The sequence below is a fragment of the Abramis brama genome (genome assembly GCF_963993115.1).
Source record: "Abramis brama genome assembly, chromosome: 14".
Taxonomy (NCBI): Eukaryota; Metazoa; Chordata; class Actinopteri; order Cypriniformes; family Leuciscidae; genus Abramis; species Abramis brama.
The window spans coordinates 10,210,190-10,236,946 of record NC_139976.1 but is presented as its reverse complement, the minus strand read 5'-3'; the positions used below and the strand labels follow the sequence as shown (position 1 = coordinate 10,236,946).

Sequence of the window (26,757 nt, the reverse complement as noted above, 5' to 3'; positions counted from 1 at the left end):
CTAATGTTAAAATAAGTAATCCATACTAAGTAATGAACAACTAGGACAGACCAACATCCATGCTGTGTTTCAATACCAATCCAGTGTTTGCATGCTAAATTTACCCGATTTCATATTGTTTGCAAATCGCAGACACACGAACCCGTGTCGCCTTGAACTTGAACTTACTCGATCCCGTAAAGCAGAAATTTGTGCTGCAGTGCATGTGATCATGCCGTGATGAACTTTAGTAACCCAGGCTTTTCAGACGCGTTTTTTCTCTGAAATCAGCCCATCACTGGCTGCGTCTGTAGCCCAGCCTCCTCTCTCATTGGACTGCACCTCAGAGCCAAACTGTCAGCCCATGTGGCGTGGCCATCGAGGATGTCAGACATTTAAATGAAACAGACACAGGGACTCAGAAGAGCGAGAGTAATTTTTAGGGCTTGGCCAAAGGGGGAATCACGAATCTCTCCATTCTGTACTGGGAGCCGACAACAATTAAGAGGAGTATCAAGTCGACTCTATCCCAAAGGATCTGCGGGAAACAGCGGTAATCTGTACACACATCCAGGTAAAGCGAGCATTTATTATTAATCGTGTCAAATCTAGATCTGTAGTTTAACAAGATGTGCAGATTTCAGACATGTTAAAAGTCAAGACTTTTCTGTTACACCATGAAAAATATGAATATCTCAAAAGAAACCAAATGATTGGTTCTTTTGTGTCGGATCTTTTCAGTGAATCAAGAAACAGCTGAATCACCGAATCATTGAACAGAGCATTAAGAGCATATGGAGTGAATTGAGGATGAAATGTATTTTAATAACCGACAAGCAGGAAATGTTACAGATTAACTGGAAATGTTTTATGCATAGCGCATTTTATTAAAACACGCAAACATTTTTTTTTTATTCAAGATATGTATATTAATTTTAGTTTTTAATGCAGTGCATAGTACACTGCATAGGGATGTTGGGATCGCGCGATGACGTAATTACGTCAAGACGTAAGGAAGTGCAGATTCGCTTTTTTCGACTTGTTCATTGAAGTAAGAATAACACACAACCTGTTCAAAAGAATCGATTCGTGTAAATGTGTCGAAATTCCCATTACTAATTTCAACCTAAGGATATTACACGTGTGAATATCTATGACAAGCACACTCTTTAGTAAGCTTTTAGCTGGAGGCAGCATGGCATAGGATGACACCACGATTCATCTTTGCCTAAAAGAAACAGCATTATGCAATGAATCTTTCTATTTATAAACAAAAAAGAGCTATTAGACCCCACAGTAATGTAATATGTCGAGATGTGGAAAAGTATCAGTGCGGTCACTGTAGAGCTAGTGCGGAATTTATCACTCTTTGAAACCTCCTTGACAAGGTTTGGCATGTAACCAGTGTTTGTCAGTGAGGACGTTAAGATTTGGAGATGCTTGGATCTATATAGTCTAGTTTTTATTGCAGACATGCAGCCTAGACATCCGTTTTTTAAATTAACCCTCATGTTCAGTTGACTACCATGTTTATATTAAGTCCCAATGATGTGTGAAAATAACGTGTAATTTAACATCTAATTATCACATTTAGTAAAACCCAGTAGATCAGCTTATCAAGATTTTTCAGAGAATTTTAGCAAGTTCATTGCATTTATTTGTGTTTTATATTCGTATATCACTTGGTCCAAGCCAGTGGTTTCCAAACTTTTTCTGCCAGGCCTCCCTTTTGTATAGAAAAATATTTTCAAGTTATAATTTTCATATATATTAGGAATTTAGTAAATGTATATTGAATTTAGGCTTTTATTAACATTTAAACAATCATCTCACACACATTAGTTGTGATAAATGCCACGGAAGCTCAAGCATGTTCGCTTGACGAGCGAGAACCAATGAGGTTCATTCTCGTGTTGCGCAGCACGTTTGAGCTTCAACAAGAACCAATGAGGTTCATTCTCGTGTTACGCAGCACGTTTGAGCTTCAGCAAGAACCAATGAGGTTCATTCTCGTGTTACGCAGCACGTTTGAGCTTCAGCAAGAACCAATGAGGTTCATTCTCGTGTTACGCAGCACGTTTGAGCTTCAACAAGAACCAATGAGGTTTGTTCTTGCCTGTCAAGTAGGTTCGGTTGAGCTTCTGTTTATATTCGCTGATCAATGTTTATATGTGAATAAAAACCCAAATTAAATCTGTTTATCATATAAAGCGATCGAGTTTCTTCAGAGAATTTGGACTAAACCGCTCAATTCATATGGATTAGTTTTACGATCTCTTTATGAACTTTTTGAAGTGTCAAAGTGGTAGTTGCCAGTGGAGGGACCGAAATCTCTCAGATTTCAACAAAAAGATCTTTGTTTGTGTTCTGAAGATGAACATGAGGGTGAGTAATTAATGACAGCATTTTCATTTTTGGGTGAACTATCCCTTTAAGGACTGTAATACTGTCATCAGCTGATGACCCACAAGCACCATGGGAGGTTGTTAATCGGAGCTGTAGTTAGGCAAGTGGTCAGCTACATCACAACTCAACGGCTGCTTCGGATCTGGGTCAGGTAGATTACAGTTCAGAAATCTGTTTATTTTCTCAGTCTGCGTTCTGCCATGCATAATGTTGTTGTGTTGTGGTTAAATGTTAAACAATCAAAATAGTAACGTGTTCATAGTACTACTGTAATACACCTAACCAGTTTAGTGTAGTTTGGTTACCCCAAAATCAATTTAGCTCTTTTGTGTTGCTGTTTTATCTATAGCTTTGTTACGCTTTGTTTAGTTCGTTGGTTTTTTAACATGTATATATTGTACTATTGCATTAAATTGGCTTTAAATGACTCACACACATGCACGTTTACAGACAAGCTGTTGCATGTGACCACTTGCCCGGCAAAGACTCCTTCCGGTTGTCACTATGGCAACAAAGAGCACTAATTCCTCCTCTCAGACTTACCTGTCCACATTTGCTAATTCTGTTTATGTAATTGTAAAATATTCTTTTTCTAATGAATATCACTTTCCTAAATAACAAGTGATGTGATTTTCATATACACCAAAATATATGGCTTAAATACACTCTCTATGGCTTGTTACGCTATCAGGAAATTTGAAAGGGCCTTGATGTCACTTACTACAGTTTAATCATAAAATATTATAAATAATTATAAAATGATTATAAAAGAAGACTATATGACATGCACTATATTTATATGATATGATATAGCTTTGTGTGAGAAACGGCCTGAAATTAAAGTCATTATTCTCTGAAAATCCTGCTCTAGAAAAGTAACGATGAGTGAATTATATATTTTTGTTCATGAATCGACGAGAACCAGAATTTGTGTAAAATTTCTCCAGTGTGGAAACAAACAATAAAAAGATGCTCACAAGTGTTAGGAAAGGCTTCTCCTATGATTGTCTTTTATTTGGACAATTGTAAATAAGTGTATTAATTTATGATGCATAATTTCTGCAAAATGATCTGACCTACTTATTGGGCACTATATACTAATATATATATATATATATATATATATATATATATATGGGCACATGCTGTGGAAGCTTGTTATGAACTAGCTGTTTTTACAAATACATTACGACTATATATCTGCATAATATTTCTAGAATTCTTCTTCTGTAGCTTCTGTATAGATGAAATTAACTTGTTCAAGTTGATTTTCTAAAAAAAAAAATTATTGTTGTGTTTGCTTATAAAGATAGTAAAATATATCAGATGGCATACTGTACAATTAGATGAGTTGATTTCTCTGTTGGCATATTTAATGCCGTTTCTGTGGTCCTCCAAATTAAAATGAACCCTCCTTTGTGGTTTGAGGAAAGTGGAACAGAGGGACACTGTGTTTGTCACCGCTTCTTGATTGCATTGAATGAACAGGAATCCCATCCATGCTGTTTCTTTGAGTGCTGTGACCCTGAAACGGGGAACAAAAGTGTCCAGCTTTTCAAGCCACGCCCCCTCAAGCACACCCCCCGCCTATACCCAATTTTGCACCAACTTGGTGACCCCAACGCACAGACCGCTGATTTAAAATGAATGACACATTCACACAGTTCTTGATAATGCCAATGTAGATCAAGCTGACAGAATTCCACCATTTTTCTGTTCATTGACTGACCCCTTCTTTCTTTTTCTTTGTCAGAATCAAAGAAAATCTAGTCAGAAATGGAGGATATCGTTGTAGCTGGAATTTCAGGTCGCCTTCCTGAGTCTAACAATTTGGAAGAATTTTGGCAGAACCTTTTCAATGGAGTGGACATGGTCACAGAAGACGACAGGCGGTGGAAACCAGGTATGCTAACAATAATCAGTTCAAATAATTTTATATCATTTTTGATAGCTTTTAGAAACGGTTTGCTTTTCCGAAGGCCATCCCGATGGTCGCCTTGCCTACCTGGCTGCTGTTCTGTGCTTTTCCTTGTCCGTCTGGCTTTGGGTGTTATGAAAGGCCCGTCTCTCTTCTCTCTGTTGGCACCAAGCTAATACTCTCATTCATGTGCTAAAGCACAAGCAAGCTTAGCGTGATGAGTAGAGAGCACTTTTGATTCCTTTTTTTTTCTTTTTTTTTTTTCTAGGTCTGTATGGCCTTCCCAGAAGAAATGGAAAACTAAAAGAAATCGACAGATTTGATGCAGCCTTCTTTGGTGTGCATCCCAAACAGGCCCACACCATGGACCCACAGCTGAGGCTTTTGCTAGAGATATCGTACGAGGCCATCGTCGATGGAGGTTAGTATCAGCTGCTCTCTTTTATAATAGGTGTTAATATGAGGTATTTTGTGTCTCATGACATGACATTGCAAAGTGTGTAGCTTGCATTTAAAGGATAAAAGTAAATCCTATTTTGTAGCACTTTGCTAGTATTATGATGCTGATTAAAAAAACTTAATGTATATATTATGCTTTAGCTACCCATATGATGTTTTATCAGAAGTTTGTGGTCAGTAATTGTTTTTAATTTTGAAAGAAGTGAAAGGATGCACTGAAGTGGTAGTGACAGTAAAGATGATTATTATGAAATAGAAAGATTTCTACTTTAAATAAATGCTGTTCATGCTATTCATCAAAAAATCCTAAAAAATTGCAAAAATATTTGCAAAATTTAAGCGCAACATTTTGATAATAATTTTGAAAATAATTTCTTGAGCACCAAATCAGCATATTAGAATGATTTCTGAAGGATCCTGTGACACTGAAGACTGGAGTAATGTAATGCTGAAAATTCAGCTTTGCCAACACAGGAATAAATACAATTTTAAAATATATTAAAATATAAAAGTTATAATTGTAATAATATTTCACATTATTACTGTTTTTACCGTTTGTTAAAACAAATGCATCCTTGATGATCATAAGAGACTTCTTTGAAAAACATAAAAAAATTCCCCCGAACTTTTGAACATAACATATGTTTATTAGTATATATGGTGTGTGTATAAGAGTATTAATTTAAAGTATTTAAATAGAAGGAACATTTCTTTCTTAGTGCTAAACAAGTGATGACAAGTCATGTTTTTGAAATCCAGTATTTGTACTGATGATTTGCTGCGCATACAGAACAAGTTGATTCTTCCTTTTAGGCATAAACCCAGTGTCCATGCGTGGCAGCAAGACTGGCGTCTACATTGGAGTGAGTGGCTCAGAGGCAGGAGAGGCCTTCAGTAAAGACCCAGAGGAGCTGCTGGGATACAGCATGACGGGATGCCAGCGAGCCATGTTTGCCAACCGCTTGTCTTACTTCTTTGACTTCAATGGTATGCAAACATTACAAGTTTGTTTACTAGGTCACCTTGTAGGACAGAATTGGGTTGTCTGAATCTTTGTTTTGAATGACTGTATCGTCAATCTTTTTGTATGGTGTTATGTGTCGTGTGAGGTGATTTGAATAAGTGACTCATTACACAGTCATGTCTTTCACTGGTATAACTTGATTCATACAGTCATATTAAAATGAGGCAACCAGTCGAGATGGATTCCTTAAATCACTTTGTGCGAGAATCCTTTATATGATCAACCATTAACTGTTGTGTTTGATGTACAATGCACATTCAGGTCCCAGCACAGCCATTGACACCGCATGTTCCTCTAGTCTGCTGGCTCTGGAAAATGGTTTCAATGCTATTCGCCATGGCCAATGTGATGCAGCACTTGTGGGTGGAGTTAACCTGCTGCTCAAGCCCAACACCTCAGTTCAGTTCATGAAACTGGGCATGCTCAGTCCTGAAGGATCCTGCAAGTCATTTGATGCCTCAGGTGAGATTGCGTGCATCACTGTAACGTCTACAGTTTTCTCAGAAAGGTATAAAAGGAATCTGGTTTATCAATCATTGCATAACTTGTTAAATGTCACTCTAAGCCTTCTAAGTGTTTGGTGTTGCATACTGAATACTACATACTAAATATAGTGTGTGAAGCAGCATGCATTATGCAAAAACAAAGGTTTTAAGCAGTAGTATGCTATATTGTCGTCACATTAACTAATCTGATTGCATGTTTTATTTGGCAAAAGTTATTGTTTTTAATACAGATTTGTGTAAATAGGTCTCTAATCTTGCAGTCTAATAAAATATTAAGAAAGAGATGTTAAAAGTAGCAGCTGATATTTTTTCTTGTTCATTTGTCATATAATTCTAATTTTATTTCACCCTCCAGGAAATGGCTATTGTCGCTCAGAGGCTGCTGTCGCAGTACTCTTGACCAAGAAGTCAATGGCTAAGAGAATCTACGCCACAGTTCTCAATGCTGGCAATAACACAGACGGCTACAAAGAGCAAGGTAAACCCATCCTTCCTTCCCACAGACGTCAAATTTGCCTCAAATTCCCAGAGCATGAGTGAAATCAGCTCGGTTAATACTTGCTTGCCTGCTCTGGTTAGGCTCACTGAAGCCTGGCATTACTGTCAGTGCTGGCACTATAAGTGTCCTAGATGCTGGCTTTTCCCCTAGTGCCTCTTGCCACACTTTACACCCCAGTGTTTTTAAACATGACACTTTGCTGAGCGTGAGAGCTCTGTTTGAAATCTCTGGCATACATCTTGTAGAAACTGATATCAGTCCCCTCTATATCCTGTTGTGTGTCATGTGCTGCTACAGTAAATAGAGGACAGAAGAGTCTGTGCTGTAGCTCACATGTGCGTTTCAGAAGGCATATGAAGAGTTCAGATGCAAAAGCCTCTAAGTGCCATTTTATCAAGCTCGTATATTTAAGTTCAGTAATTTCACTTAAATGACAATTAATAGGTCATTTTCATTGCCATTTAAGTGAAATTGCTGAACTTAAATATACAAGCTTGATAAAAATGATCATTCTAGAAGAAAATTTCAGATGACACTTAGAGGCTTTTGCATCTGAACTCTTCATATGTCATCGTGACTGATACTTGCATCTGCTTATATTCTGGAATGTGGTGTGTCTTATCTTTCCCCAGGTGTGACATTCCCATCAGGTGAAATGCAGCAGCGCCTGGTCCGTTCCCTTTATGAGGAGGCCAACATATTACCTGAGCAGGTGGAGTACGTCGAGGCCCACGGTACCGGTACTAAGGTCAGTCAAACGTGAAATTACACACAAAACACACATTAATGTTTTGAGGAGATTTGCACCGAAATGGCTGGCTTGGAGTGGCTTGATTATTGTAAATATGATTCAGTGAGTAAGTTCATTCAATTTATATTAAAAAAAAAAGGAATTCACAGACATTTGGAATAATGAGTGCCTGAACAGAGCGGGGGTCAATAATATCAAAATTAGTACTCAGTATGTGGTGTTTCCACAAGTCCTACAGTGCATCTCATCTTTATGGACTCAGAAAGATTTGCCAGTATTTGTTGTGAGATGTTACTCCACTCACCTCCACCAAGGCACCTGCAAGTTCTCGAACACATCTGATGGGACATATGTTTGACGTGGTTTGGCACTGCAAGGACGATCAGCTGTCCTTCCTGTCTCCCTGTAGCATTGTCTTAGGCATCTTTCGTTACGGACATTACAGTTAATTGCTCTTGCCACATCTGCAGTCCTTATGTCTCCTGCAGAAGCATTATGGCATATTCACACAGGTGATCTGGAACCCTGGGCATCTTTCTTCTGGGTTTTTTTCAGAGTCGGTAGAAAGGTCTCTTTAGTGTCCTAGCTATTGTTATTGGAACTGTGACATTAATTTTCTTCTGCCTCTGTATGTAAATCCAGTCATGGACCAATAGTAATTTCATCTTGTTTAGTGGATAATAAAAATAATTCTTGTCTTTCACAGGTTGGGGATCCTCAGGAAGTGAATGGCATTGTGAGTGTATTCTGTCAGTCACCGAGGGATCCGCTTCTGATTGGCTCAACCAAATCCAACATGGGACACCCAGAGCCTGCTTCTGGATTGGCAGCTCTTGCCAAGGTAGATAAACTGTCTTTCAAAGAGTCTCCCTGATTATATGTATGTTAGCTTTTTCTTTAAAAACCTGGAAGCTGAATCCCACATCCCAAATGTGAAGTAAATCAAGTAACTCTCAAATTGCATGTATTCAGGTGGTTTTGTCTCTGGAACATGGCGTCTGGGCTCCCAACATCCATTTCCATGATCCAAACCCTGACATTCCTGCTCTGACGGATGGCCGGCTGCGTGTTGTGTCGGAGCCCATACCTGTCCGTGGGGGCATCGTGGGCATCAACTCATTTGGGTTTGGAGGCTCAAATGTCCATGTGATCCTGCGTCCACATGGTTCAAAATCACTGGCTCAAGCTACACAACCTTCAATCCCCAGACTCCTGCAGGCCTGTGGTCGCACCGAGGAGGCGGTCACTTCCCTCCTCAACAACGCCCAACAGTATAAGGAAAACCCAAACTACCTGTCTCTAATGAATGATGTGTCTGGAGTTCCAGCGGCAAGCATGCCCTACAGGGGCTATGCACTGATAGGAGCACAGGGAGAGCTTAAAGAGGTTCAACAGGTCCAGCCCACACCAAGAGCCCTCTGGTTCATTTGCTCAGGTGAGGAGTCTTATATTGATGATGGTAAATATTTTAATGGGAGCTAAAGGGGAGAATTTTCAGTAAGATCTTTTGCCCTAAAAGAGCTTGATGTACTATAAAATGCATCCAGTAACTTTTAGAAAATATCCTCTCCTGTCCAAAAATAGCATTTATTGAAAGCAGGCTGCAAACATTTTTAATGTAATGATTTGATTAAAAACAAGAAAGCTGGTGCTATTAGATACTGTCAGTCCTAAACAAAATAGCTCCTAAACAGCTGCACAACTGATTTCAACATTGATGATAACAATAGATGTTTCTTGATCCGATATTAGAATGATTTCTGAAGGATCATGTGACACTGAAGACAGGAGTTATGATGCTGAAAATTCAGCTTTGCGTCACAGGAATACATTCAATTTTTTAAAGGTGCTATAAGCGATCTCACGCGTTTTTTAGGCCAAAACATTTTTTTTCACATACCGCAAACATCTCCTCACTATCCGCTAGCTGCCTGTCCCCTGAACACACTGTAAAAAAACACGGTCTCTGCAGACAGCCCACGCTCCACAAACTGAGCAACAAACAGAGCGACCCGCAGCACGAAACATAACAAACTGTTCCAGCCAATAACCGACAAGAATGATGTGGGGGTGGGGTTCGGGGGTTAGTGCGCGGATGAGGAGGAGGGAGGGTCTAGCTAGCCTCCGTTTTGTTTGATAATAATTCAAACATCAACAAGAGGTTACGCCAACCGAGATCGCTTACAGCACCTTTAAATATATTCAAAAAGAAAACAGTCCTTTTAATCTGTAATAATATTCTGCAATATTGCTTTCATACTGTATTTTTGATTTAAATAAATACAGCCTTGGTGAGCATAAGAGACTTCTTTCAAAAACATAATAATAATGTTTCCAAACTTTTGACAGGTACTGTATGAATCCCTTTTAAGCTTATTATTCAGAGGGAGTCAGTCACCATAGTGGAAAGCCTCTACACATGATCACATTGGCTGAATTTTTAATTCTGGGTTATGTCTTTCTTTGTATCTGCATCTCCATCTCCTGCCAGGAATGGGCACACAGTGGGCCGGAATGGGCCGTAGCCTGATGCAGCTGCCTGAATTCCGGGAGTCAATCCAGCGTTCAGATGTGGCTCTGAAGGAAACTGGGCTGTGTGTGTCTCGCTTGCTCATGGATGCTGATGAGAGCACGTTTGAAGACACTGTTCATGCATTCGTTGGTCTTGCAGCCATCCAGGTCAGTCCCCTCCAACTCCAGAGACACCATGTACAGTGCCAGAGTAAAAGGAACAGGACATCAGCAGAATTTCTCAATGACACAATGACCCCTGTAAACTTTGCAACTGATACCAGCTGCCAAATATTGCAATACAGTGCCACAATCAGTCATGATTTCAACAGTCACTCCGTCTGCAAGACTCTCTTGTAAAGAGATAGTTCATCCAAACTATCTGTCATCATTTTCTCAGCCTGCATGTTTAAACCTGTATGGCTCGAACAAAGTGCTTTTCCCTGTGGAACTAGCACACTTGCATATTTAAACTAGTCACTTATTTACGTGACACAAAATTTTTACGAGACAAAAGGTCATTTTTGACATCAAACCTACTACACTTGCTAATTGTGCACTCACAATTTTAGGGCTGACCATCTTTCTCCAACCTGAATGCATTCCTGTCAATTTTCCAGGTCGCCCAGATTGACATGTTGCGGAAAATAGGTCTACAGCCTGATGGGATCGTGGGCCATTCTGTGGGAGAGCTAGCATGTGGTTACGCCGATGGCTCCCTGAGCCACAGCGAGGCCGTTCTAGCCGCTTACTGGAGAGGACGCTGTATTAAAGAGGCCAACCTGCCCCCGGGGGGCATGGCTGCAGTGGGTTAGTGTGACAGCAGATTCATCCACAAGATTTGCTTCATTAATGACTCAAAGCCCAAAGCATCCCTCCATGGGGGATTTGCCTAGTCTTTTATTCAGCAATGAATGCTATAGTTTTTTTTTTAGCAAGCTTACCAATGGTATCTTTTACCAACCCTCCCATCATTTCCCCCCTTTAGGCCTAACGTGGGAAGAATGCAAAGCTCAATGTCCACAGGGTGTCGTTCCTGCTTGTCACAATGCTGAGGACACTGTCACCATCTCAGGCCCTCAGGTATATGCACTCAGGAAAATAATAAATATATATAAAATTTATAGTCTTTATAGAATGACAGGATGCATTCTAGTACCTAACAGTAAGTGTTTGGTTATGCAGGACTCTGTCAGCAAGTTTGTTGCCCAGCTGAAAGAGAGCGGTGTGTTTGCCAAAGAGGTGCGCAGTGCCGGTGTGGCTTTCCACTCATACTATATGGCCTCTATCGCACCAGCCCTCCTGACTGCACTGCAGAAGGTGAGTTGGTGAAGCATTGCAGTGTCCCAGTGCCCTCTGGTGGCCATTAACATCTCAAAACCTCATAGATAAACACTGAATACCTGTGTGTGTGTGTTTTTGTAGGTAATAAAGAACCCAAGGCCTCGCTCAGCACGCTGGATCAGCACGTCCATCCCGCAGCCGGACTGGGAGAGCCCACTGGCACTCTACTCTTCTGCAGAGTACCACGTCAATAACTTGGTCAGCCCTGTGCTCTTCCAGGAGGGACTCAACCATGTGCCAGATAATGCTGTGGTAGTAGAAATTGCCCCTCATGCTTTGCTGCAGGTAACAGTTCAATTCAATTAGAGCTTTGGTATATACAGCTATAAGATAATATAATTTATATGTTTAGTAAACATCATGCATTCAGTAGTTAAGCAAACACATGAACATGTTAGGCTATGATTATAGCTTGTGATCGTAATGATTATAATGTAAGGATAATATTTGACATATGTAGGGATAGGAAATTATTTTATTACTTTTTATTTAAATTATTTATCAGTGTCTGAACCCAGTTCACATGCCTTGAAGATTTAAATGTAGATCCACTATTATTAACATACTGTACCTATGTTTCACCTTCAGGCCATCCTGAAGCGGAGCCTAAAACCAACCTGCTCCATCCTCCCCCTAATGAAAAGAGGTCATGTCAACAATCTGGAGTTCTTCCTCTCTCATGTGGGCAAGATCCACATGAATGGGTTGGTTTTTATGCTCTTCATTCCCAAACTGTTTTGATGTGACATTTCAAATGTTAAATGACTGATGGTGACTCTTTTGTACTTACAGAATAAACGTGAACAGTAATAATTTGTATCCAGCTGTGGAATACCCTGTTCCGACAGGGACTCCCCTCATCTCCCCTCACATTCAGTGGGATCACTCCCAGATCTGGGACGTGCCCAAGGTGGAGGACTTCCCTGCTGGCTCAGGGGGATCCACCTCTGCCACCGTGTACAATATTGGTGGGTAGTTGTGAAGTTGAAAACATTGGTTTTCTCATTTTTGATGTGGTGTCATGTTTATTTTTGAATGCCTGGCTCTTTTTTGTGCAGACATGAACCCAGAGTCTCCCGATTACTACATGATTGGTCATTGTATTGATGGCCGGGTGCTGTACCCAGCCACAGGATACCTGGTTCTGGCCTGGAGGACTCTAATGAGATCACTAGGCACAGTCATGGAGCACACTCCTGTTACATTTGACGACGTCACCATCCATAGAGCCACCATCCTACCCAAGACAGGTAAAAGATTTGTTTTCTTTGTACTGTAAGTCTGGACATCTTTGATACTAAAGCCTGTTTCCAATTTAGAATAATAAATAAAAAGATAATTGCAACTGTTTCACACAGTTGTCACTCTTTATCTTACGAGGAATTTCTTGTAATTGCAATTTTATAATTGCAAACTTCTATCTCATTATTGCACCGTTATAGCTCACAATGTGACTTATTTATAAAATATATATATTTTCCACATTATTTTCCAAAAAATAAATGTACACGGATTAAGATTTAAAAAAAAAGAAAAGAAATTAATACAGAAAGGAATCATTGAATTGATCAAAAGATTTGTTTAAAATCACTGCTGCCACACTTTAAATCACAGTAGTCACCAAAGCATTTCTCTTCCCATTGGGTTTTCTCGATGCATCACTGTTATTTTTCAGCCCTTGAGCATGACAGTTAATTTTTTAAAGAAGTCTCTCTCCGAATTATTTCAACCCCAAACTTATTTACATACTTTTAAGTAAATTGGACCATATAGAACAGACTATGTGGCTTAGAGGTAACCGGATTGTTTTTGTGTGCACTGCATCACAGGGTCTGTCCAGCTGGAGGTGCGACTCATGCCCGCCACTAACTGTTTTGAGGTGTCGGAGAATGGAAATCTGGCTGTCAGTGGTGAGTTTCCAGACTGTTTGCAAAATCGTAGTCAAGATGAGACCACTTTCGTAACAGTCTTTTCGAGCAAAACAGGATGTTTGTGAGTTGACAAGACATTGCATTTCAGACTCATGATCATGCTCTTATACCCTATCTGGTTCCAGGTAAAGTGAGTGTCTTGGAAGACACTGGACTTGATGCTTTCCATGCTGAGCTGAATAAACCACTGCCTGCATACAAGGAAGATCCCAAACTACTTTTGAAATCCGGGGACATCTACAAAGAGCTGCGTCTGCGTGGATATGACTACGGCAAGACCTTCCAGGGAATACTGGAATCTAACAACACAGGTAATTCCCTTTAAAAATGTACCTCAATCTTAAATTGTTGAGATATTTGGCTAAAACATTGTGAAGATCAAAAAATATGATTCGGCCAATCCTAAATTCTTAATATTCTGGCTCTTCTCGCAGGTGACTGTGGAAAACTTCACTGGACGGGTAACTGGGTGTCATTTTTAGACACCATGTTGCAGATGCTCGTAGTGGGGCTGCCTGGTCGCAGTTTGAAACTGCCCACTCGCATCCGCTCTGTGTGTGTGGACCCCAAACGTCATGAGGAGAGGGTGAACGAGTATGCAGATGACCAGAAAGGTATCAGACACACCAACTAGCAGAAGTCTAACTTAACCTGACCTAATTTGAAACTTCTCTGACCAATATGTCTTCTCCTCAGCTGTGGACGTTCATGTTAATCGTTGTCTGGACAACATAACAGCTGGAGGAGTTCAGATCAGTGGACTTCACACTACCGTAGCACCCCGTCGCCAACAGCAGCAGACTCCGCCCACTTTGGAGGAATTTGTCTTTGTTCCCAATGTGGACTCAGATTGCCTGAGAACCAATGAGAAACTTGGAGACCAACTGAGACATTGCAAAGGCATGTTCTGATTTTCACTTCATTGAGAAATGCAACATGGCATGGCAAAGATTTTTTTTTTTTTTTATATTTTTGAAAAGTCTCTTATGCTCACCAAGGCAGCATTTATTTGATAAAAAATTAAGTAAAATTGTGAAATATTATTAAAATTATCTTAATTTTCAGAAGAAATTTCTCTAGTCTTTAGTGTCACATGATCCTTTAGATATCATATAAGTTCAAAAGATCAGCATTTATTTGTTTTGGAACATTATAAATGGTTTTCTTTTGATCGGTGCTGTATATCCACTTGCTTTAAAAAAAAGAAAAAGCTTATTAAAATATTAAACTGCTCTCACAGACACAAGTCACTATGGTGTTTACGAAAAGAACTAGAACCATATTTTACAATCATAATTGTCTTTATTCTTTTAAAGAAAGAATATTAAGAAAATTAAATCTTTTTTAGTGGCAATATGCTTACTATTTCCGTTTTGTATGCACAGGTCTAATACAGCGTCTCCAGAAGAAGCTGGCCAATCAGGGAGTGAAGATCTCCATCCCTGGGTTAGAAGATTCGAACGAGGGCCAGCTGATTGGAGCAGAGGCGGAAAAAGGTCTGTTGCGGCTGCTCTCGGTGCTGTGCGGACTGGAGCTGAATGGGAACCTGCGCTCTGAGCTGGAACAGACGGTGGAGAAGGAGAGAGACTGTCTGCTGCAGGACCCTCTGCTCAACGGCCTGCTGGACTCCCAGGCGTTACGCCACTGCTTGGACACGGCCCTCGAGAACAGCACTCCTGGAAAACTCAAAGTCCTGGAGGTATGGTGAATCATTTATTTAGGATTATAAAGGGCAGATTATTCAGAGGTGGAGGACATGGTTGAAGTTTTCAACATTTATTCTTCTCCCTCAGGCTCTAGCTGCCAATGGCCGTGTGTTTTCTCGGGCTGTTGGTCTCCTCAATATCCAGCCGATGTTGCGTCTCGACTACACCGCATCAGATGTCTCCACTGACCAGCTTTCTGCTCACCAGAGCTCCCTGGAGGAGCAGGGCATCTCATCTGCTCAGTGGGACCCTCTACAGGGCCCAGCAACAGGCGGTCTGGATGGAGCTGACCTGGTTGTGTGTAACTGTGCAGTAGGACCGACAACCAATCCTGCATCTCTTATCGAGAACCTGACTTCAGCTGCAAAAGAAGACGGTTTTGTTTTGCTACACACGCTACTCAGAGGAGACACTCTAGGGGAGACAGTAGCTTTCCTCACATCTCAAAGCAACCAGGAGGGTTTGTTGACTCAGGTGTGTGCCTAAAAATTCACTTTTTCTTCTTGAAGTGGTCAGATCAGACAACATAAATGAAAGTGACATATTCAAGTAACAATGCTGTACTTAAAGAATAACATTTAAAGAACAAATGAAACAATGGCAAGTTATTTATTTTATTTTTCCTGGCTTGTTGCAGTGTTCTCAGATTCTAAACTGTTTTTTTTGTGTGTGTTTTTTTCAGACTGAATGGGAGAAGCTTTTCCATAAGGCCTCTTTAAATGTGGTCATGCTGAGAAAATCCTACTACGGCTCCGCTCTGTTCCTTTGTCGGCGTCACCAACAGTCCTCTCATAAACAGCCCATCCTTATTTTTGTGGACCCTACTGACTATAAATGGGTGGAGACTCTGAAGGTTAGTGTTATAGTCTGCATGAAATATAAACTCACCCCATCTGTTTTGTAAATGCTTGTTATGGGACTTATTGTGAACGATTCAGCCATTTCTTTTTTTTGTCTTATCTTTTTTTTTTTTTTTGACCTTATGATGTTGATGATGTCTAATCAAAATGTCATAATTCAGTCTTTTGGTGAAAATGACAAGACTTCCCTTTGGTGATAATTCTTCTCTAATTGTTTAGTCTGAATAACCCTGCATATCATTATTGACTGCAAGCTTTCAATGATTTTTGAGTTCAATACCCACATCTCAAAATCCAATACATTGCACTGGGGATGTATGTCACAATGTGGAAGAAAAGATCTGTCGCTACTTTTGTTTCATCACAACTTCATTCATGCATTAGTGGTGTTGCCAAAGCCACTAAGAGCACTTGCCAAACACCCAGCAACATGCTAAAACCAAATGCATGCCTCTAACCCTTTCTGTCTCCATCTTTCTCCTTAGAGCACTTTAGCTGAGTCATCTGATATCCCAGTCTGGCTCATTGCCACAAAGGGGCATAATGGAGTGGTGGGAATGGTGAACTGCCTCAGACAAGAGCCTGGAGGCAACCGTATACGGTCCGTCCATTTACTGTGCACTTAGTGTTCAACATATGCTACTGTTATATCATCATATTTTTTGTTGTTAAGATTATGCAATTGACTGTTTTTTTAGTATAGATGTATATGTAGAATTAATTTACATGGTCTTTTTCTCCTCCCCAATAGGTGTGCATTTGTTTCTAATTTAAGTAAGGACGCTGCAGTCCCCTCACTTGTTCCTACCGAAAAGGGGATGAAGGCATTACTGAAGAAGGATCTGGTCATGAACGTGTATCGTGATGGGCTGTGGGGCGTTTTCAGGCACCAGTTGTTAACACAAGGTGAAATAGGAAGTCAAATAAGACTTACAGTGACATATCACAAGTCCAATGTACAATGGAGAGGATTTATTGCTTTTTTATAATACTTTTGTGTGTTACATTGAATAAGTTAATTTTATATATATAATTTTGTCATATGCAAAGTGAACCCCTCTTTAGATTGTAACTGTGATTGGATAGAGTCTTTTGAGCACATTGTGATCATCCTCTGTTCTGCGTGTTTCTGTTTAGATCTTAGTGAGGAGTTGATTGAGCAGGCGTACGTGAACGTTCTGACCCGTGGTGACCTCTCATCGCTGCGCTGGATCGCTTCCCCGCTGCGTCATTTTGTCCCTTCCAACCCCAACGTGCAGCTCTGCCGCGTTTACTACTCCTCCCTCAACTTCAGAGACATCATGCTGGCCACCGGCAAACTGCCTCCAGATGCCATCCCTGGTTTGTACCCAATCCTGTTTTTGACTATGTGAGATCTTTGCACGCTAGCTTACCCTAAAAAGACTTCGGAAAGAGACTCTTCTCATTTTGTCCATGTAGGAGATATAGCGCTGCAGCAATGCATGCTGGGAATGGAGTTTTCAGGGCGAGACCCCAGTGGGCGACGTGTAATGGGTTTGCTGCCAGCTAAAGGCCTGGCCACCTGTGTGGATGCAGACAAGCGCTTCCTTTGGGATGTTCCATCCAGCTGGTGAGACCCTCAGCACCTTTGAATCTGAATTGGGAGTTTTCTCCCAAAGCTCTCAATGCTAAGTGAAGCTGTGTTTATGTGCAGGACGCTGGAGCAGGCTGCCTCCGTTCCTGTGGTGTATGCCACCGCCTATTATTCCCTAGTGGTGCGAGGGCGTCTGAGGCCTGGAGAGAGTGTGCTGATCCATTCAGGCTCTGGAGGGGTGGGACAGGCCGCTATTGCTATTGCACTTAGTATGCGCTGTCGAGTCTTTGCAACTGTGGGTAAGTAACACACTTTTACTTCCTGAAGAGTTTAACCCTGAACATCAAATAGATGTGATTTGTAATGAACACTGGTAAACTGAAGCTCTTTGCTTGTGGCAACTCCAAATGCATCTTATACATATGAAATGAATCTCATATATGCACATACATGTAATTGTACAACTGCTGTAAAGATGCTCGTTCCTGTAACAAGCACTAAAACTATTAGGCAGCAGTATATATATTTTTTTTTTGGAGGGCAGAAATCATTGTGATTCTCCTATGTCACGCTTTGAATATGTCTGTCTCTATTTCGCACACAAACCACTTACTAAATTTAAAGGATATTTTCCAAGAAAAATGAACCTAAAAACATAAAAATGATCTAATTTTGATTCACAGGCTCTGGAGAGAAGAAGCAGTACCTGCAGGGAAGGTTTCCTCAGCTTACGGCAGAATCCTTTGCTAATTCCAGAGACACCTCGTTTGAAAAGCATGTACTGCTCCACACGCAGGGCAAAGGTGAATACCTACACAGCTGCATTGAATCTAATATTACTGTGGATTGAAGTATTAAACAACTGTGTTCGTATGTGTGTTTTCAGGAGTTGATTTGGTTCTAAACTCCCTTGCTGAAGAGAAGCTGCAGGCCAGCTTACGTTGTTTGGCCAGACATGGTCGTTTCCTGGAGATCGGCAAATATGACCTTTCCAACAACACACCGCTAGGTGCGTCCCAGATCCTAGATTTATTATTCTCACACTTTTACACTTGAAATGCATTCCATGATTTAAATGTAATTGCCCATGATGTTCCTGGTACAGGTATGGCTCTGTTCCTAAAGAACGTGGCCTTCCACGGCATTCTGCTGGACGCTTTGTTCGAGGAAGGCAACAGGGAATGGGAGGAGGTATCCGAGCTGTTGAAGAAGGGAATCACTAGTGGGGTCGTTCAGCCATTACGTACCACAGTCTTCGAGAGGAATCAGGTGGAGGACGCCTTCCGCTACATGGCTCAGGGCAAACACATCGGCAAAGTCCTTCTGCAGGTAAGGATGGTGGTTAATGTTAAAGAACCTGCCATGAAAATGAGATATTGGATGTTAGATTTCTTATACTCTCCTTTCACCACTCAGGTACGTTCAGAGGAGACGAGCAGCACTGTTCCTGCAGCTTCTCCCCTCTCTATCCCCGCTATCTGCCGTACCTTCTGCCCTGCCTCTCTCTCGTACATCATCACTGGAGGCCTGGGTGGTTTCGGGTTGGAGCTGGCCCACTGGCTCACTGAGAGAGGTGCTCGTAAACTGGTGCTGACGTCACGGTCTGGCATCCGCAACGGTAAATATGCCCTAGGATTTGATCAGTTTTCATGTCGATGTTGGTCCGTGTTGTTATTGTTAGCTAACACTTCCTAAAATTACTAATACTGGAATAAATATTTAAAAAAAGCTAATAGAAATATCAAAATCTAATACAAAATTACAAAAACGCATGACAAAATTACTAAAACTATTAAAAGTCATTTTTGATTAATTGAAATATAATATTAATATTTGATTACAAACAAACTTATAAAAATTGCCCTGGCAACTAACTGAAATAAATTAAGTTGAAGTACTAAAATACTGTATACTGAAATATAAAGCTAAATAGAAATATTTAAAAAATCAAAAACTAATAGAAATTACAAAAGCACATAACAAAACTACTAACTATTCAAAGTCATGTTTGTTAATTGAAATATAGCTTTGAAATAATATAAATTTAATAAAATATAAATATTAGATAAACTTGCCTTTAACTAAAATTAAATGTTAAAATAACTCAAAGTTACTAAAATGACTCAAACTAAAATAAATATAAATTAAAGCTAAAACATAACAAAAATACTAAAGCAAATTAAATTAAAGTGTATGCTAAAATAACATTGATGTTGGTCAGGGCAGCACTCTAAAACATGTTTGTTGTCTTGACAGGTTATCAAGCCAAACGTATTCGAGAGTGGCAGGCCATGGGCATCCAGGTCCTCGTGTCCACTAGTGATGTCAGCACCATGGGAGGGACGGAGCGTCTCATCACTGAGGCCTGCCGCTTGGGGCCGATTGGTGGCATCTTCCACCTTGCCATGGTAGCGTTCAATCTTTGCTTTCAGGTCACTTTGTTTTGTAGTCAATGTAAGGACGACTGTAAAACTGAAATACTCTCCATAATGTAGGTCCTTCAAGATGGCATGCTGGAGAATCTGACCCCACAGCAGTTCATTGATGTCAATAGACCCAAATATGATGGAACCATCAATCTTGACAAGTAGGGAATGATTTGACACTGTGATGCAGACTAAATATCTTCTTCCTTCATCCGTTCATCCGTGGCTGTGATGAATTTGAATAAATGTCTCCTTTTTCCACAGCGTGACTAGGCAGAAGTGCCCACAGCTTCAGCAGTTTGTGGTGTTCTCCTCGGTCAGCTGCGGCCGTGGTAACGCTGGCCAGAGCAACTACGGCTTCGCCAACTCAACCATGGAGCGAGTGTGTGAGCAGCGCCGGCACGACAACCTGCCGGGCCTGGCCATACAGTGGGGCGCCATTGGAGATGTGGGGGTCGTCTTGGAGACTATGGGTGGCAATGATGCAGTGATTGGTGGCACGTTGCCCCAGCGCATGTGTTCCTGTTTGGAGGTGCTGGATAGGTTTCTGTGCCAGCAGAAGCCTGTAATGTCCAGCTTTGTGTTGGCAGAGAAAGTAGTGGTTGCTAAAGGAGAAGGAAGCGGAAAGAGGGACCTGGTGGAGGCTGTGGCTCATATTCTGGGTAAAGGCACAGACCTGAAATGTTCAAAGCTTGATAAGTTGCACTTTTTTCTAATGCTTTCAAAGTAACAGTGTAACCTATTCTGCTCAGGTGTGCGCGACGTGAACAGTTTGAATGCTGACGCCTCGTTGGCTGATCTGGGTCTCGATTCGCTGATGGGTGTTGAGGTTAGGCAGACGTTAGAGAGGGACTACGACATCGTCATGGCAATGAGGGAAATCAGACAACTAACCATTAACAAGCTGCGGGAGCTTTCCAGCCAATCAGGAGGGAAAGAGGGTGAGCATGTGATCTTGAGAAGTGAAGTACAGCCACGGCCAATATTGATACCCTTACATTTCTGAATAACATGATTTGTTATCCACAGTATCTTAAATAAGCATTAAGCAAGTTGTTTGGAGGAAATGTTGCATTATTTGGAGAAGCAAAATGCATCAATATAATAACTTTTCCTCCCAGAGTCCCGAGTTTCTCCTGCAAAGCGCTCTGGTGCTCAAGTTCTGCTGGAGTCAGATCTCACCCGGATGCTGGTGAACCCTGATGGCCCCACGGTGGCCCCACTGAACGAGGTCCAGAGTGCCGAGAGGCCTTTGTTCCTCGTCCACCCCATCGAGGGCTCCATTGCCGCCTTCCGCACTCTCACCGGAAAGCTTAGCGTGCCGTGCTATGGCCTGCAGTGCACTAAAGGTACAAACACAAGCTCAGTGATCACTTTTCAGTGTTACACGGGTTAAAGGCAGTTTACTCACTTAAGACATTTACCAAACGTCCGAATGCTGGAGTCTGGAGTGCTTTGTTATGCTTTGAAGGTACATACCATCACACACACTATTAGGGGAGACTGAAAGCAAATATAAAATTGCCATTTACACCAAAACTATCTGCCATCTTTTGGTATAAAAGATAAAACTAAAACAATATCATCACATATTAAAATATTTACATTGAGAAAAACTAGATCTTAATGTTGGATTTATTATTACAGAGTGGTTAAGTAAAAAAAAACACTTTTTACGAAAAATCATTTTTCTGTTATTCGTGTTTTGTCCATTTGTAGCCGCGCCTCTAGACAGTATCCAGGGTCTTGCTGCTTACTACGTGGAGTGCTTGAGGCAGGTGCAGCCAGAGGGGCCGTATCGCATCGCTGGCTACTCATTCGGTGCATGTGTGGCTTTTGAGATGTGCTCACAGCTGCAGGCAGCCAAATGCCCCGTGGAATACCTCTTCCTGTTCGACGGCTCGCACTCTTATGTGGCAGCATATACACAGGTGCTATAAAAGAGCTCAGAAAACCCAAAAACAGAAAAAAATGGTGTGCCAGGCCACATGGTAATCTTTTTTTTTTCCCTTCTCTCTAACAGAGTTACAGAGCCAAACTGACCCCTGGCAAAGAGTCTGAGGCAGAGACTGAAGCTCTGTGTGCTTTTATCCAACAGTTCACTGGCATTGAGTATAACAAGGTACATTAACAACTGTTAATTTGTGGTTTATTCTTCAAAAGATTTTTGATTTATTTCAAATGTTCCCTTTTAAACTGACAAATCAGACAACACTTAACTCATCATCGTTCAGTTGCTTTAATTCAATGCTAAATCTAATGGTTCTTCACACAGCTGTTGGAGACATTGTTACCTCTGTCAGACCTGGAGGCTCGTGTGAACAAGGCTGTGGATCTCATCACATCCAGCCATAAGAATGTCAGCCGAGATATGCTCCATTTTGCTGCTGCTACATTTTACCACAAACTGAAGGCTGCCGACTGCTACGTTCCAACTTCCAAGTATCACGGCAATGTCACCCTGCTGAGAGCCAAGGCCAGCAGCGAGTACAGCGATGGGTTAGGATCTGACTACAAGCTGAATGAGGTAAATATATGGACAGCACTTTTAGGGGATACTGAAAGCTTTTGTAATAAAAAGTAAGACTTTAAGTTTAGTGTTGTGCATCCCTGCAGTGTTAACAATTGGATTGTGTTATGTCTCCAGGTGTGTGACGGGAAGGTGTCCGTTCATGTGATCGAGGGAGACCACTGGTCCTTCCTGGAGGGAGAGGGTGTGGAGTCCATCTCAGGCATCATTCACAGCTCACTGGCTGAGCCCAGAGTCAGCACCAGAGAGGGCTGAACCTTGTGGCAAACATCTTTTACTTCTTTTGTTTCACCCTTACTCTGTTGCTCTCACCTGTCAAACCAAAACACTGTGTCTCGGCGTATTAAAGCATGCATGTCTGTGATCTCTTCATACCTCTCACACACACGGCAGCCTTTTCCTTCTCATCTTTCTCATTCTCTTGATATCTTAGTTGCTTATCACTATTTACATCTCACTAAAAGTTTATGTTCCACACAAAACACAACTGTTGCACACTGTTTGCTTGCTTTATCGGTTAAGAATCAATCAGCTGTTCATTATCTTCTATAAATCATCACACGTTACTGTGAAATATAACGTCACTATTTTCTAGCATGCCATCACTGACACTGTACAAGTCTGCTAAAGGTTCCGTCAAACCTTCGCATTCATGTTCATACATCTTTGCATATCCAACCTAATGATGCGGACTGCAAGTCAAGGCTGCATTCAAATCCACATATTAGCTAGCCGTTAGGAATATAGTTGCGCACATAGCTGAGTTTGCTGTTTACCAATTTTGAGTGGTCACTGAAGCTTCAGCAGTACTAGTTGATAGCGTACCTGTTTGACTTATGTTTACTGTAGCATTGTTTTTCTTTTCTGAATGATATTTGCTGGTTCCCTTGTTGTTGCTGAACATCTAAAATAGTGCTGCAATAATTGTGTAATTGATGTTTATTTAAAAGGGAAAATATGTATGAAAAGAACATTCCTGGATGAAAGTAACAATTAAGAGAGCTGGTTAATTGACTTCTTGTTAATGTTTACGTTGAAGTTAGGGCTTAATTTTGGAACATTTGTTACTTAAAAAAAATATAATGTCTCTCACTATTGCACTAGCTAAAAGCAAAATGCTTTTATGACACTGATGTGAAATGCCTGGCAATCCAGAGTGAATCATCTCGGCTCGTACTGAAAAGTTGCTTCGCTGCTTAACTGTAGACCTGTAACTGGAGTATTAATCTTGTATTGACGTTTCTAATCCTCTTTTGAGGATAGTACCAACATTCCTTATTTCAGGTGTCTCTCAGATGTATACCTTCTCCCAAAATGCTCTGTAATTAATTGACTGCTTGAATACTTCAGATGTTAGTTGTAGCAAATTCGTGTGGCTCGGTCCACATTAAACACAAGCTCAGTTCATAGTGCAAATCATGATTTATCCTAAATCTTGCCCGAATGAAGTGTTATTTGGTGTAGGAGTGAATTTTGGGATGTATGAGTATTTTCTTGGCAGTGACATGTTTACTGACTTTCTCTTATGGCAGAGGAAAGTCTTCTTTTAGAAAGCAAATCACTACACATTTCTGAGACTAATTGTTCTAAAAGTCAGTGACGAACTGTGATTTCTTTCAATGTTAAGAGCAAAGCTGAAAGTGCTAAAGTTCATTTTTCTATTATTCAATTTTTTTGGTGTAATTTTCCCAGTATTTATTGTACTAGTTCAAATAAAAAGCTATTACTAACATACACATCCAGAGTGTACTGGTTTGTTTTCTTATCGACCATATTTTATATTTTGCTGTGTTGTTAATTTAAGGTTATGAATATGTGGTCCTGTAGATTTGATTATGCAACTAAGCTAAAATGGAAAAAAAAATATAATAATCCAGTTCAAACCAATGTTATCAAATAATTTTATTTAAAAAAAATCTGAAAGTATACTCATATTAACCTAATAAAAAAGTGGCAGCAACAATTTGTAAAAGCATCCCCTTGGAAGACAACTGACTTCTGAGCAGCTGCAATGTATTTTTTTTTTTTTTAAATTCAGGATTTAGAATGAAAAATGATATTAACATATTTACAAAAAGAAAATTAAAATCACAAACATCTAAGAGTTTAACATAAAATCAGTTAAATCCATTTTCACTCATTACAGTTTGCATCTCTGTGATCTGAATGTGCATGCATAGAATATTTGAGCACATGATCAATGGAAGGGAATTCTTCATGCAATTATTTCACAAACTGTCAAATTAGTTATGCATGTAGCGAAGTATATCATCTGGTAATGCCTCTTTAAAGATGTAAGTGAAAATACAATGTGACAATAACAGATAATGCTTTGAGATTGTCATCAGGATGTTTGTAAGACTGGAACATTTGGTTGTTTCACTTAATACAGTGCTTGATACAGTGTTTTCCACCATTTTTTAACTCTTCCTGAGGCTTTTAAAGTTCATCTTCCTCTTTTGAATCACTGCTATCACCCAATCCCAAATCCTCAATGTCATCATCATCAGGAAAATCGTCTTCTGCCAAACGCTGCTGTAACTCCTCAAGACCCAAAAAGCGCTTCAGAAGTGCAGCAAGTGCCTCCACATCACTGAACAAAAGCAAAAAAACACAAAAAAAGTCACAATAATGTCACACTGGAAAAAAACAAATGGTGAAAAACCTATTTAATGGATGTGTGTGTGTGCAGTATATATATATATATATATATATATATATATATATATATATATATATATATATATATATATCATACACAGAATATAGCATAAAAAAATTATATATAGGCCTCTATATATATATATATATATGAAATCTAATATAAAATGTGTTTTTTATTATTGATGAATATACTGATGTACTTTTTGTTTAACATAACCATAGGACTGTAAAAGGACATCTTTTAAGTACCTGCGTGACCCCAGCGTGGCACTTTGTGTAAGCGGGTGAGAGAAGCCCGTCGCTAGACGCAGCACTAACAGGTAACCCTTCCCAAGATACCTCACTCTCTCCTCCTGAACACTCACGTCTCGCAGGTGCCGCAGATCTACCACCACTGAGTTGGAAAGAAAAAGCATTTTCATCTGGTTATTTGGTCAGTCATTTAGTGCAAAACAAATAATGACAGATAACACAAAGCTCACCTCTCTCTTGCCCCCTTCTCCACAGAGTCAGTATCATGGTGTAGATACTAAACGTCTTTAGTTCTATCTCATTCTTAGATTTATCAAACACTGCTTCCTAAGGACAAAGCGCAACAGATTGTTAGTCAGAACAGCTGAATACATTAACTTAAAGAACATGGATGTAGTGTGTGTAAAACATCTCCCCACCTCCCATTCCTCCATATTCTGTAGGGCTACAAAAAAACAACCTGACACATAGAACATCTTCCATAATATGCTATCTACAACAAAAGGAAAGAGCAAAATGAGGAACACAGATCACAAAAGCCTTTCTTTTGTTGTTTTATTCACTTCCAGGGTTATTACACATTCAGGAACCATTTCTCACCAGCGCTGTAATAGGCTGCTGCTAGTCCAACTGAAGCAATTCCTGTAAAAAGAGGAAGAAGGAAGACATTTAAAGATATTTTGTGTTACGCATGTTAGACTACACACGTCCAGCTGCCAAGTTCCCCAGATCTCATACCAACAAGGAGGGACCATGATCTAATCCCAGGAGACCTCTTCAAATGGAGAAGATCTGATGTATGTTTTTCCACGACCATATACCCCATCTGTTAGAAGAAGAAAAAAACAAGTTAAAATATAATTTAGTTAAAATATAACAAGAAATAAGATCTTGTTGGAGATTTCCAGTTATGTGTGTAGCATCACTATAATCATAACATGCCAGAATACTGCAGCTTTATACAAAGGAAAGCACACTTTTAAAAGTCTAAATACTGCACAAAGTTGTTTTTATGAACAGTATATTGAATATAAGAATAATAAACCAGGTCAGTTTCGTATATTTTTTAAATAGCACAGGGACAACACCCTCATTAATGTGACCGCACATATTCTCCCATTAACTGCCATAATCGCATGTGAAAGTAAAGTATCTGACATCTTACCTCAGTAAGTCGCTTTTTCCTTTCGGACAAATAAATCTAATTATTTTTTAAATATATCAAATTTAAATGTCGGACATTTGCAATAGGAAACTGACAGAAAACAAATTAAGGAAATAAAATGTGTAGCTCATGCTGCCCATACACATAAACCCGCCTTCGGATGACGTTGATTTCCGCTAAGCAGATTCCGTTTTGATTGGATAAAACTTATTTAAAGGACCCGCCCTCTACTTTATGACGCTTCCTTCCAGTCGTGGCTTGTTAATAATAT

At 40.2% G+C, this 26,757-nt stretch overlaps 2 protein-coding genes and 1 long non-coding RNA gene across 3 annotated transcripts in view; 1 reads left to right on the top strand and 2 right to left on the bottom strand.

Moving 5' to 3' along the window:
- LOC311096362 overlaps positions 1-26,757 on the bottom strand; it is a 253,553-nt gene that overhangs the window by 11,118 nt on the left and 215,678 nt on the right. The window lies entirely within an intron of this gene.
- Positions 346-24,141, top strand: fasn (fatty acid synthase). The gene is made up of 42 exons (XM_084135418.1): positions 346-553; positions 4,139-4,288; positions 4,572-4,724; positions 5,576-5,749; positions 6,048-6,248; positions 6,648-6,770; positions 7,424-7,539; positions 8,249-8,383; positions 8,515-8,977; positions 10,034-10,221; positions 10,674-10,863; positions 11,042-11,136; positions 11,239-11,373; positions 11,479-11,682; positions 11,986-12,101; positions 12,190-12,365; positions 12,456-12,647; positions 13,227-13,307; positions 13,454-13,639; positions 13,763-13,942; positions 14,025-14,228; positions 14,714-15,027; positions 15,122-15,508; positions 15,717-15,887; positions 16,380-16,495; positions 16,646-16,800; positions 17,032-17,235; positions 17,335-17,485; positions 17,570-17,748; positions 18,133-18,252; positions 18,336-18,458; positions 18,555-18,778; positions 18,866-19,067; positions 19,706-19,857; positions 19,945-20,036; positions 20,140-20,537; positions 20,628-20,816; positions 20,997-21,224; positions 21,595-21,806; positions 21,899-21,997; positions 22,151-22,402; positions 22,523-24,141. Exons 2-42 carry the CDS (start codon positions 4,162-4,164, stop codon positions 22,658-22,660), a joined length of 7,545 nt encoding a protein of 2,514 aa, XP_083991544.1. The 5' UTR covers positions 346-553; positions 4,139-4,161; the 3' UTR covers positions 22,661-24,141.
- On the bottom strand, positions 24,293-26,672 carry cybc1 (cytochrome b-245 chaperone 1). The gene is made up of 7 exons (XM_084135441.1): positions 26,487-26,672; positions 26,060-26,147; positions 25,922-25,963; positions 25,741-25,814; positions 25,552-25,648; positions 25,319-25,463; positions 24,293-24,998 (listed from the first exon to the last, which is right to left on the bottom strand). The coding sequence occupies exons 2-7, from the start codon at positions 26,145-26,147 to the stop codon at positions 24,845-24,847; spliced, it is 600 nt and encodes a 199-aa protein (XP_083991567.1). The 5' UTR covers positions 26,487-26,672; the 3' UTR covers positions 24,293-24,844.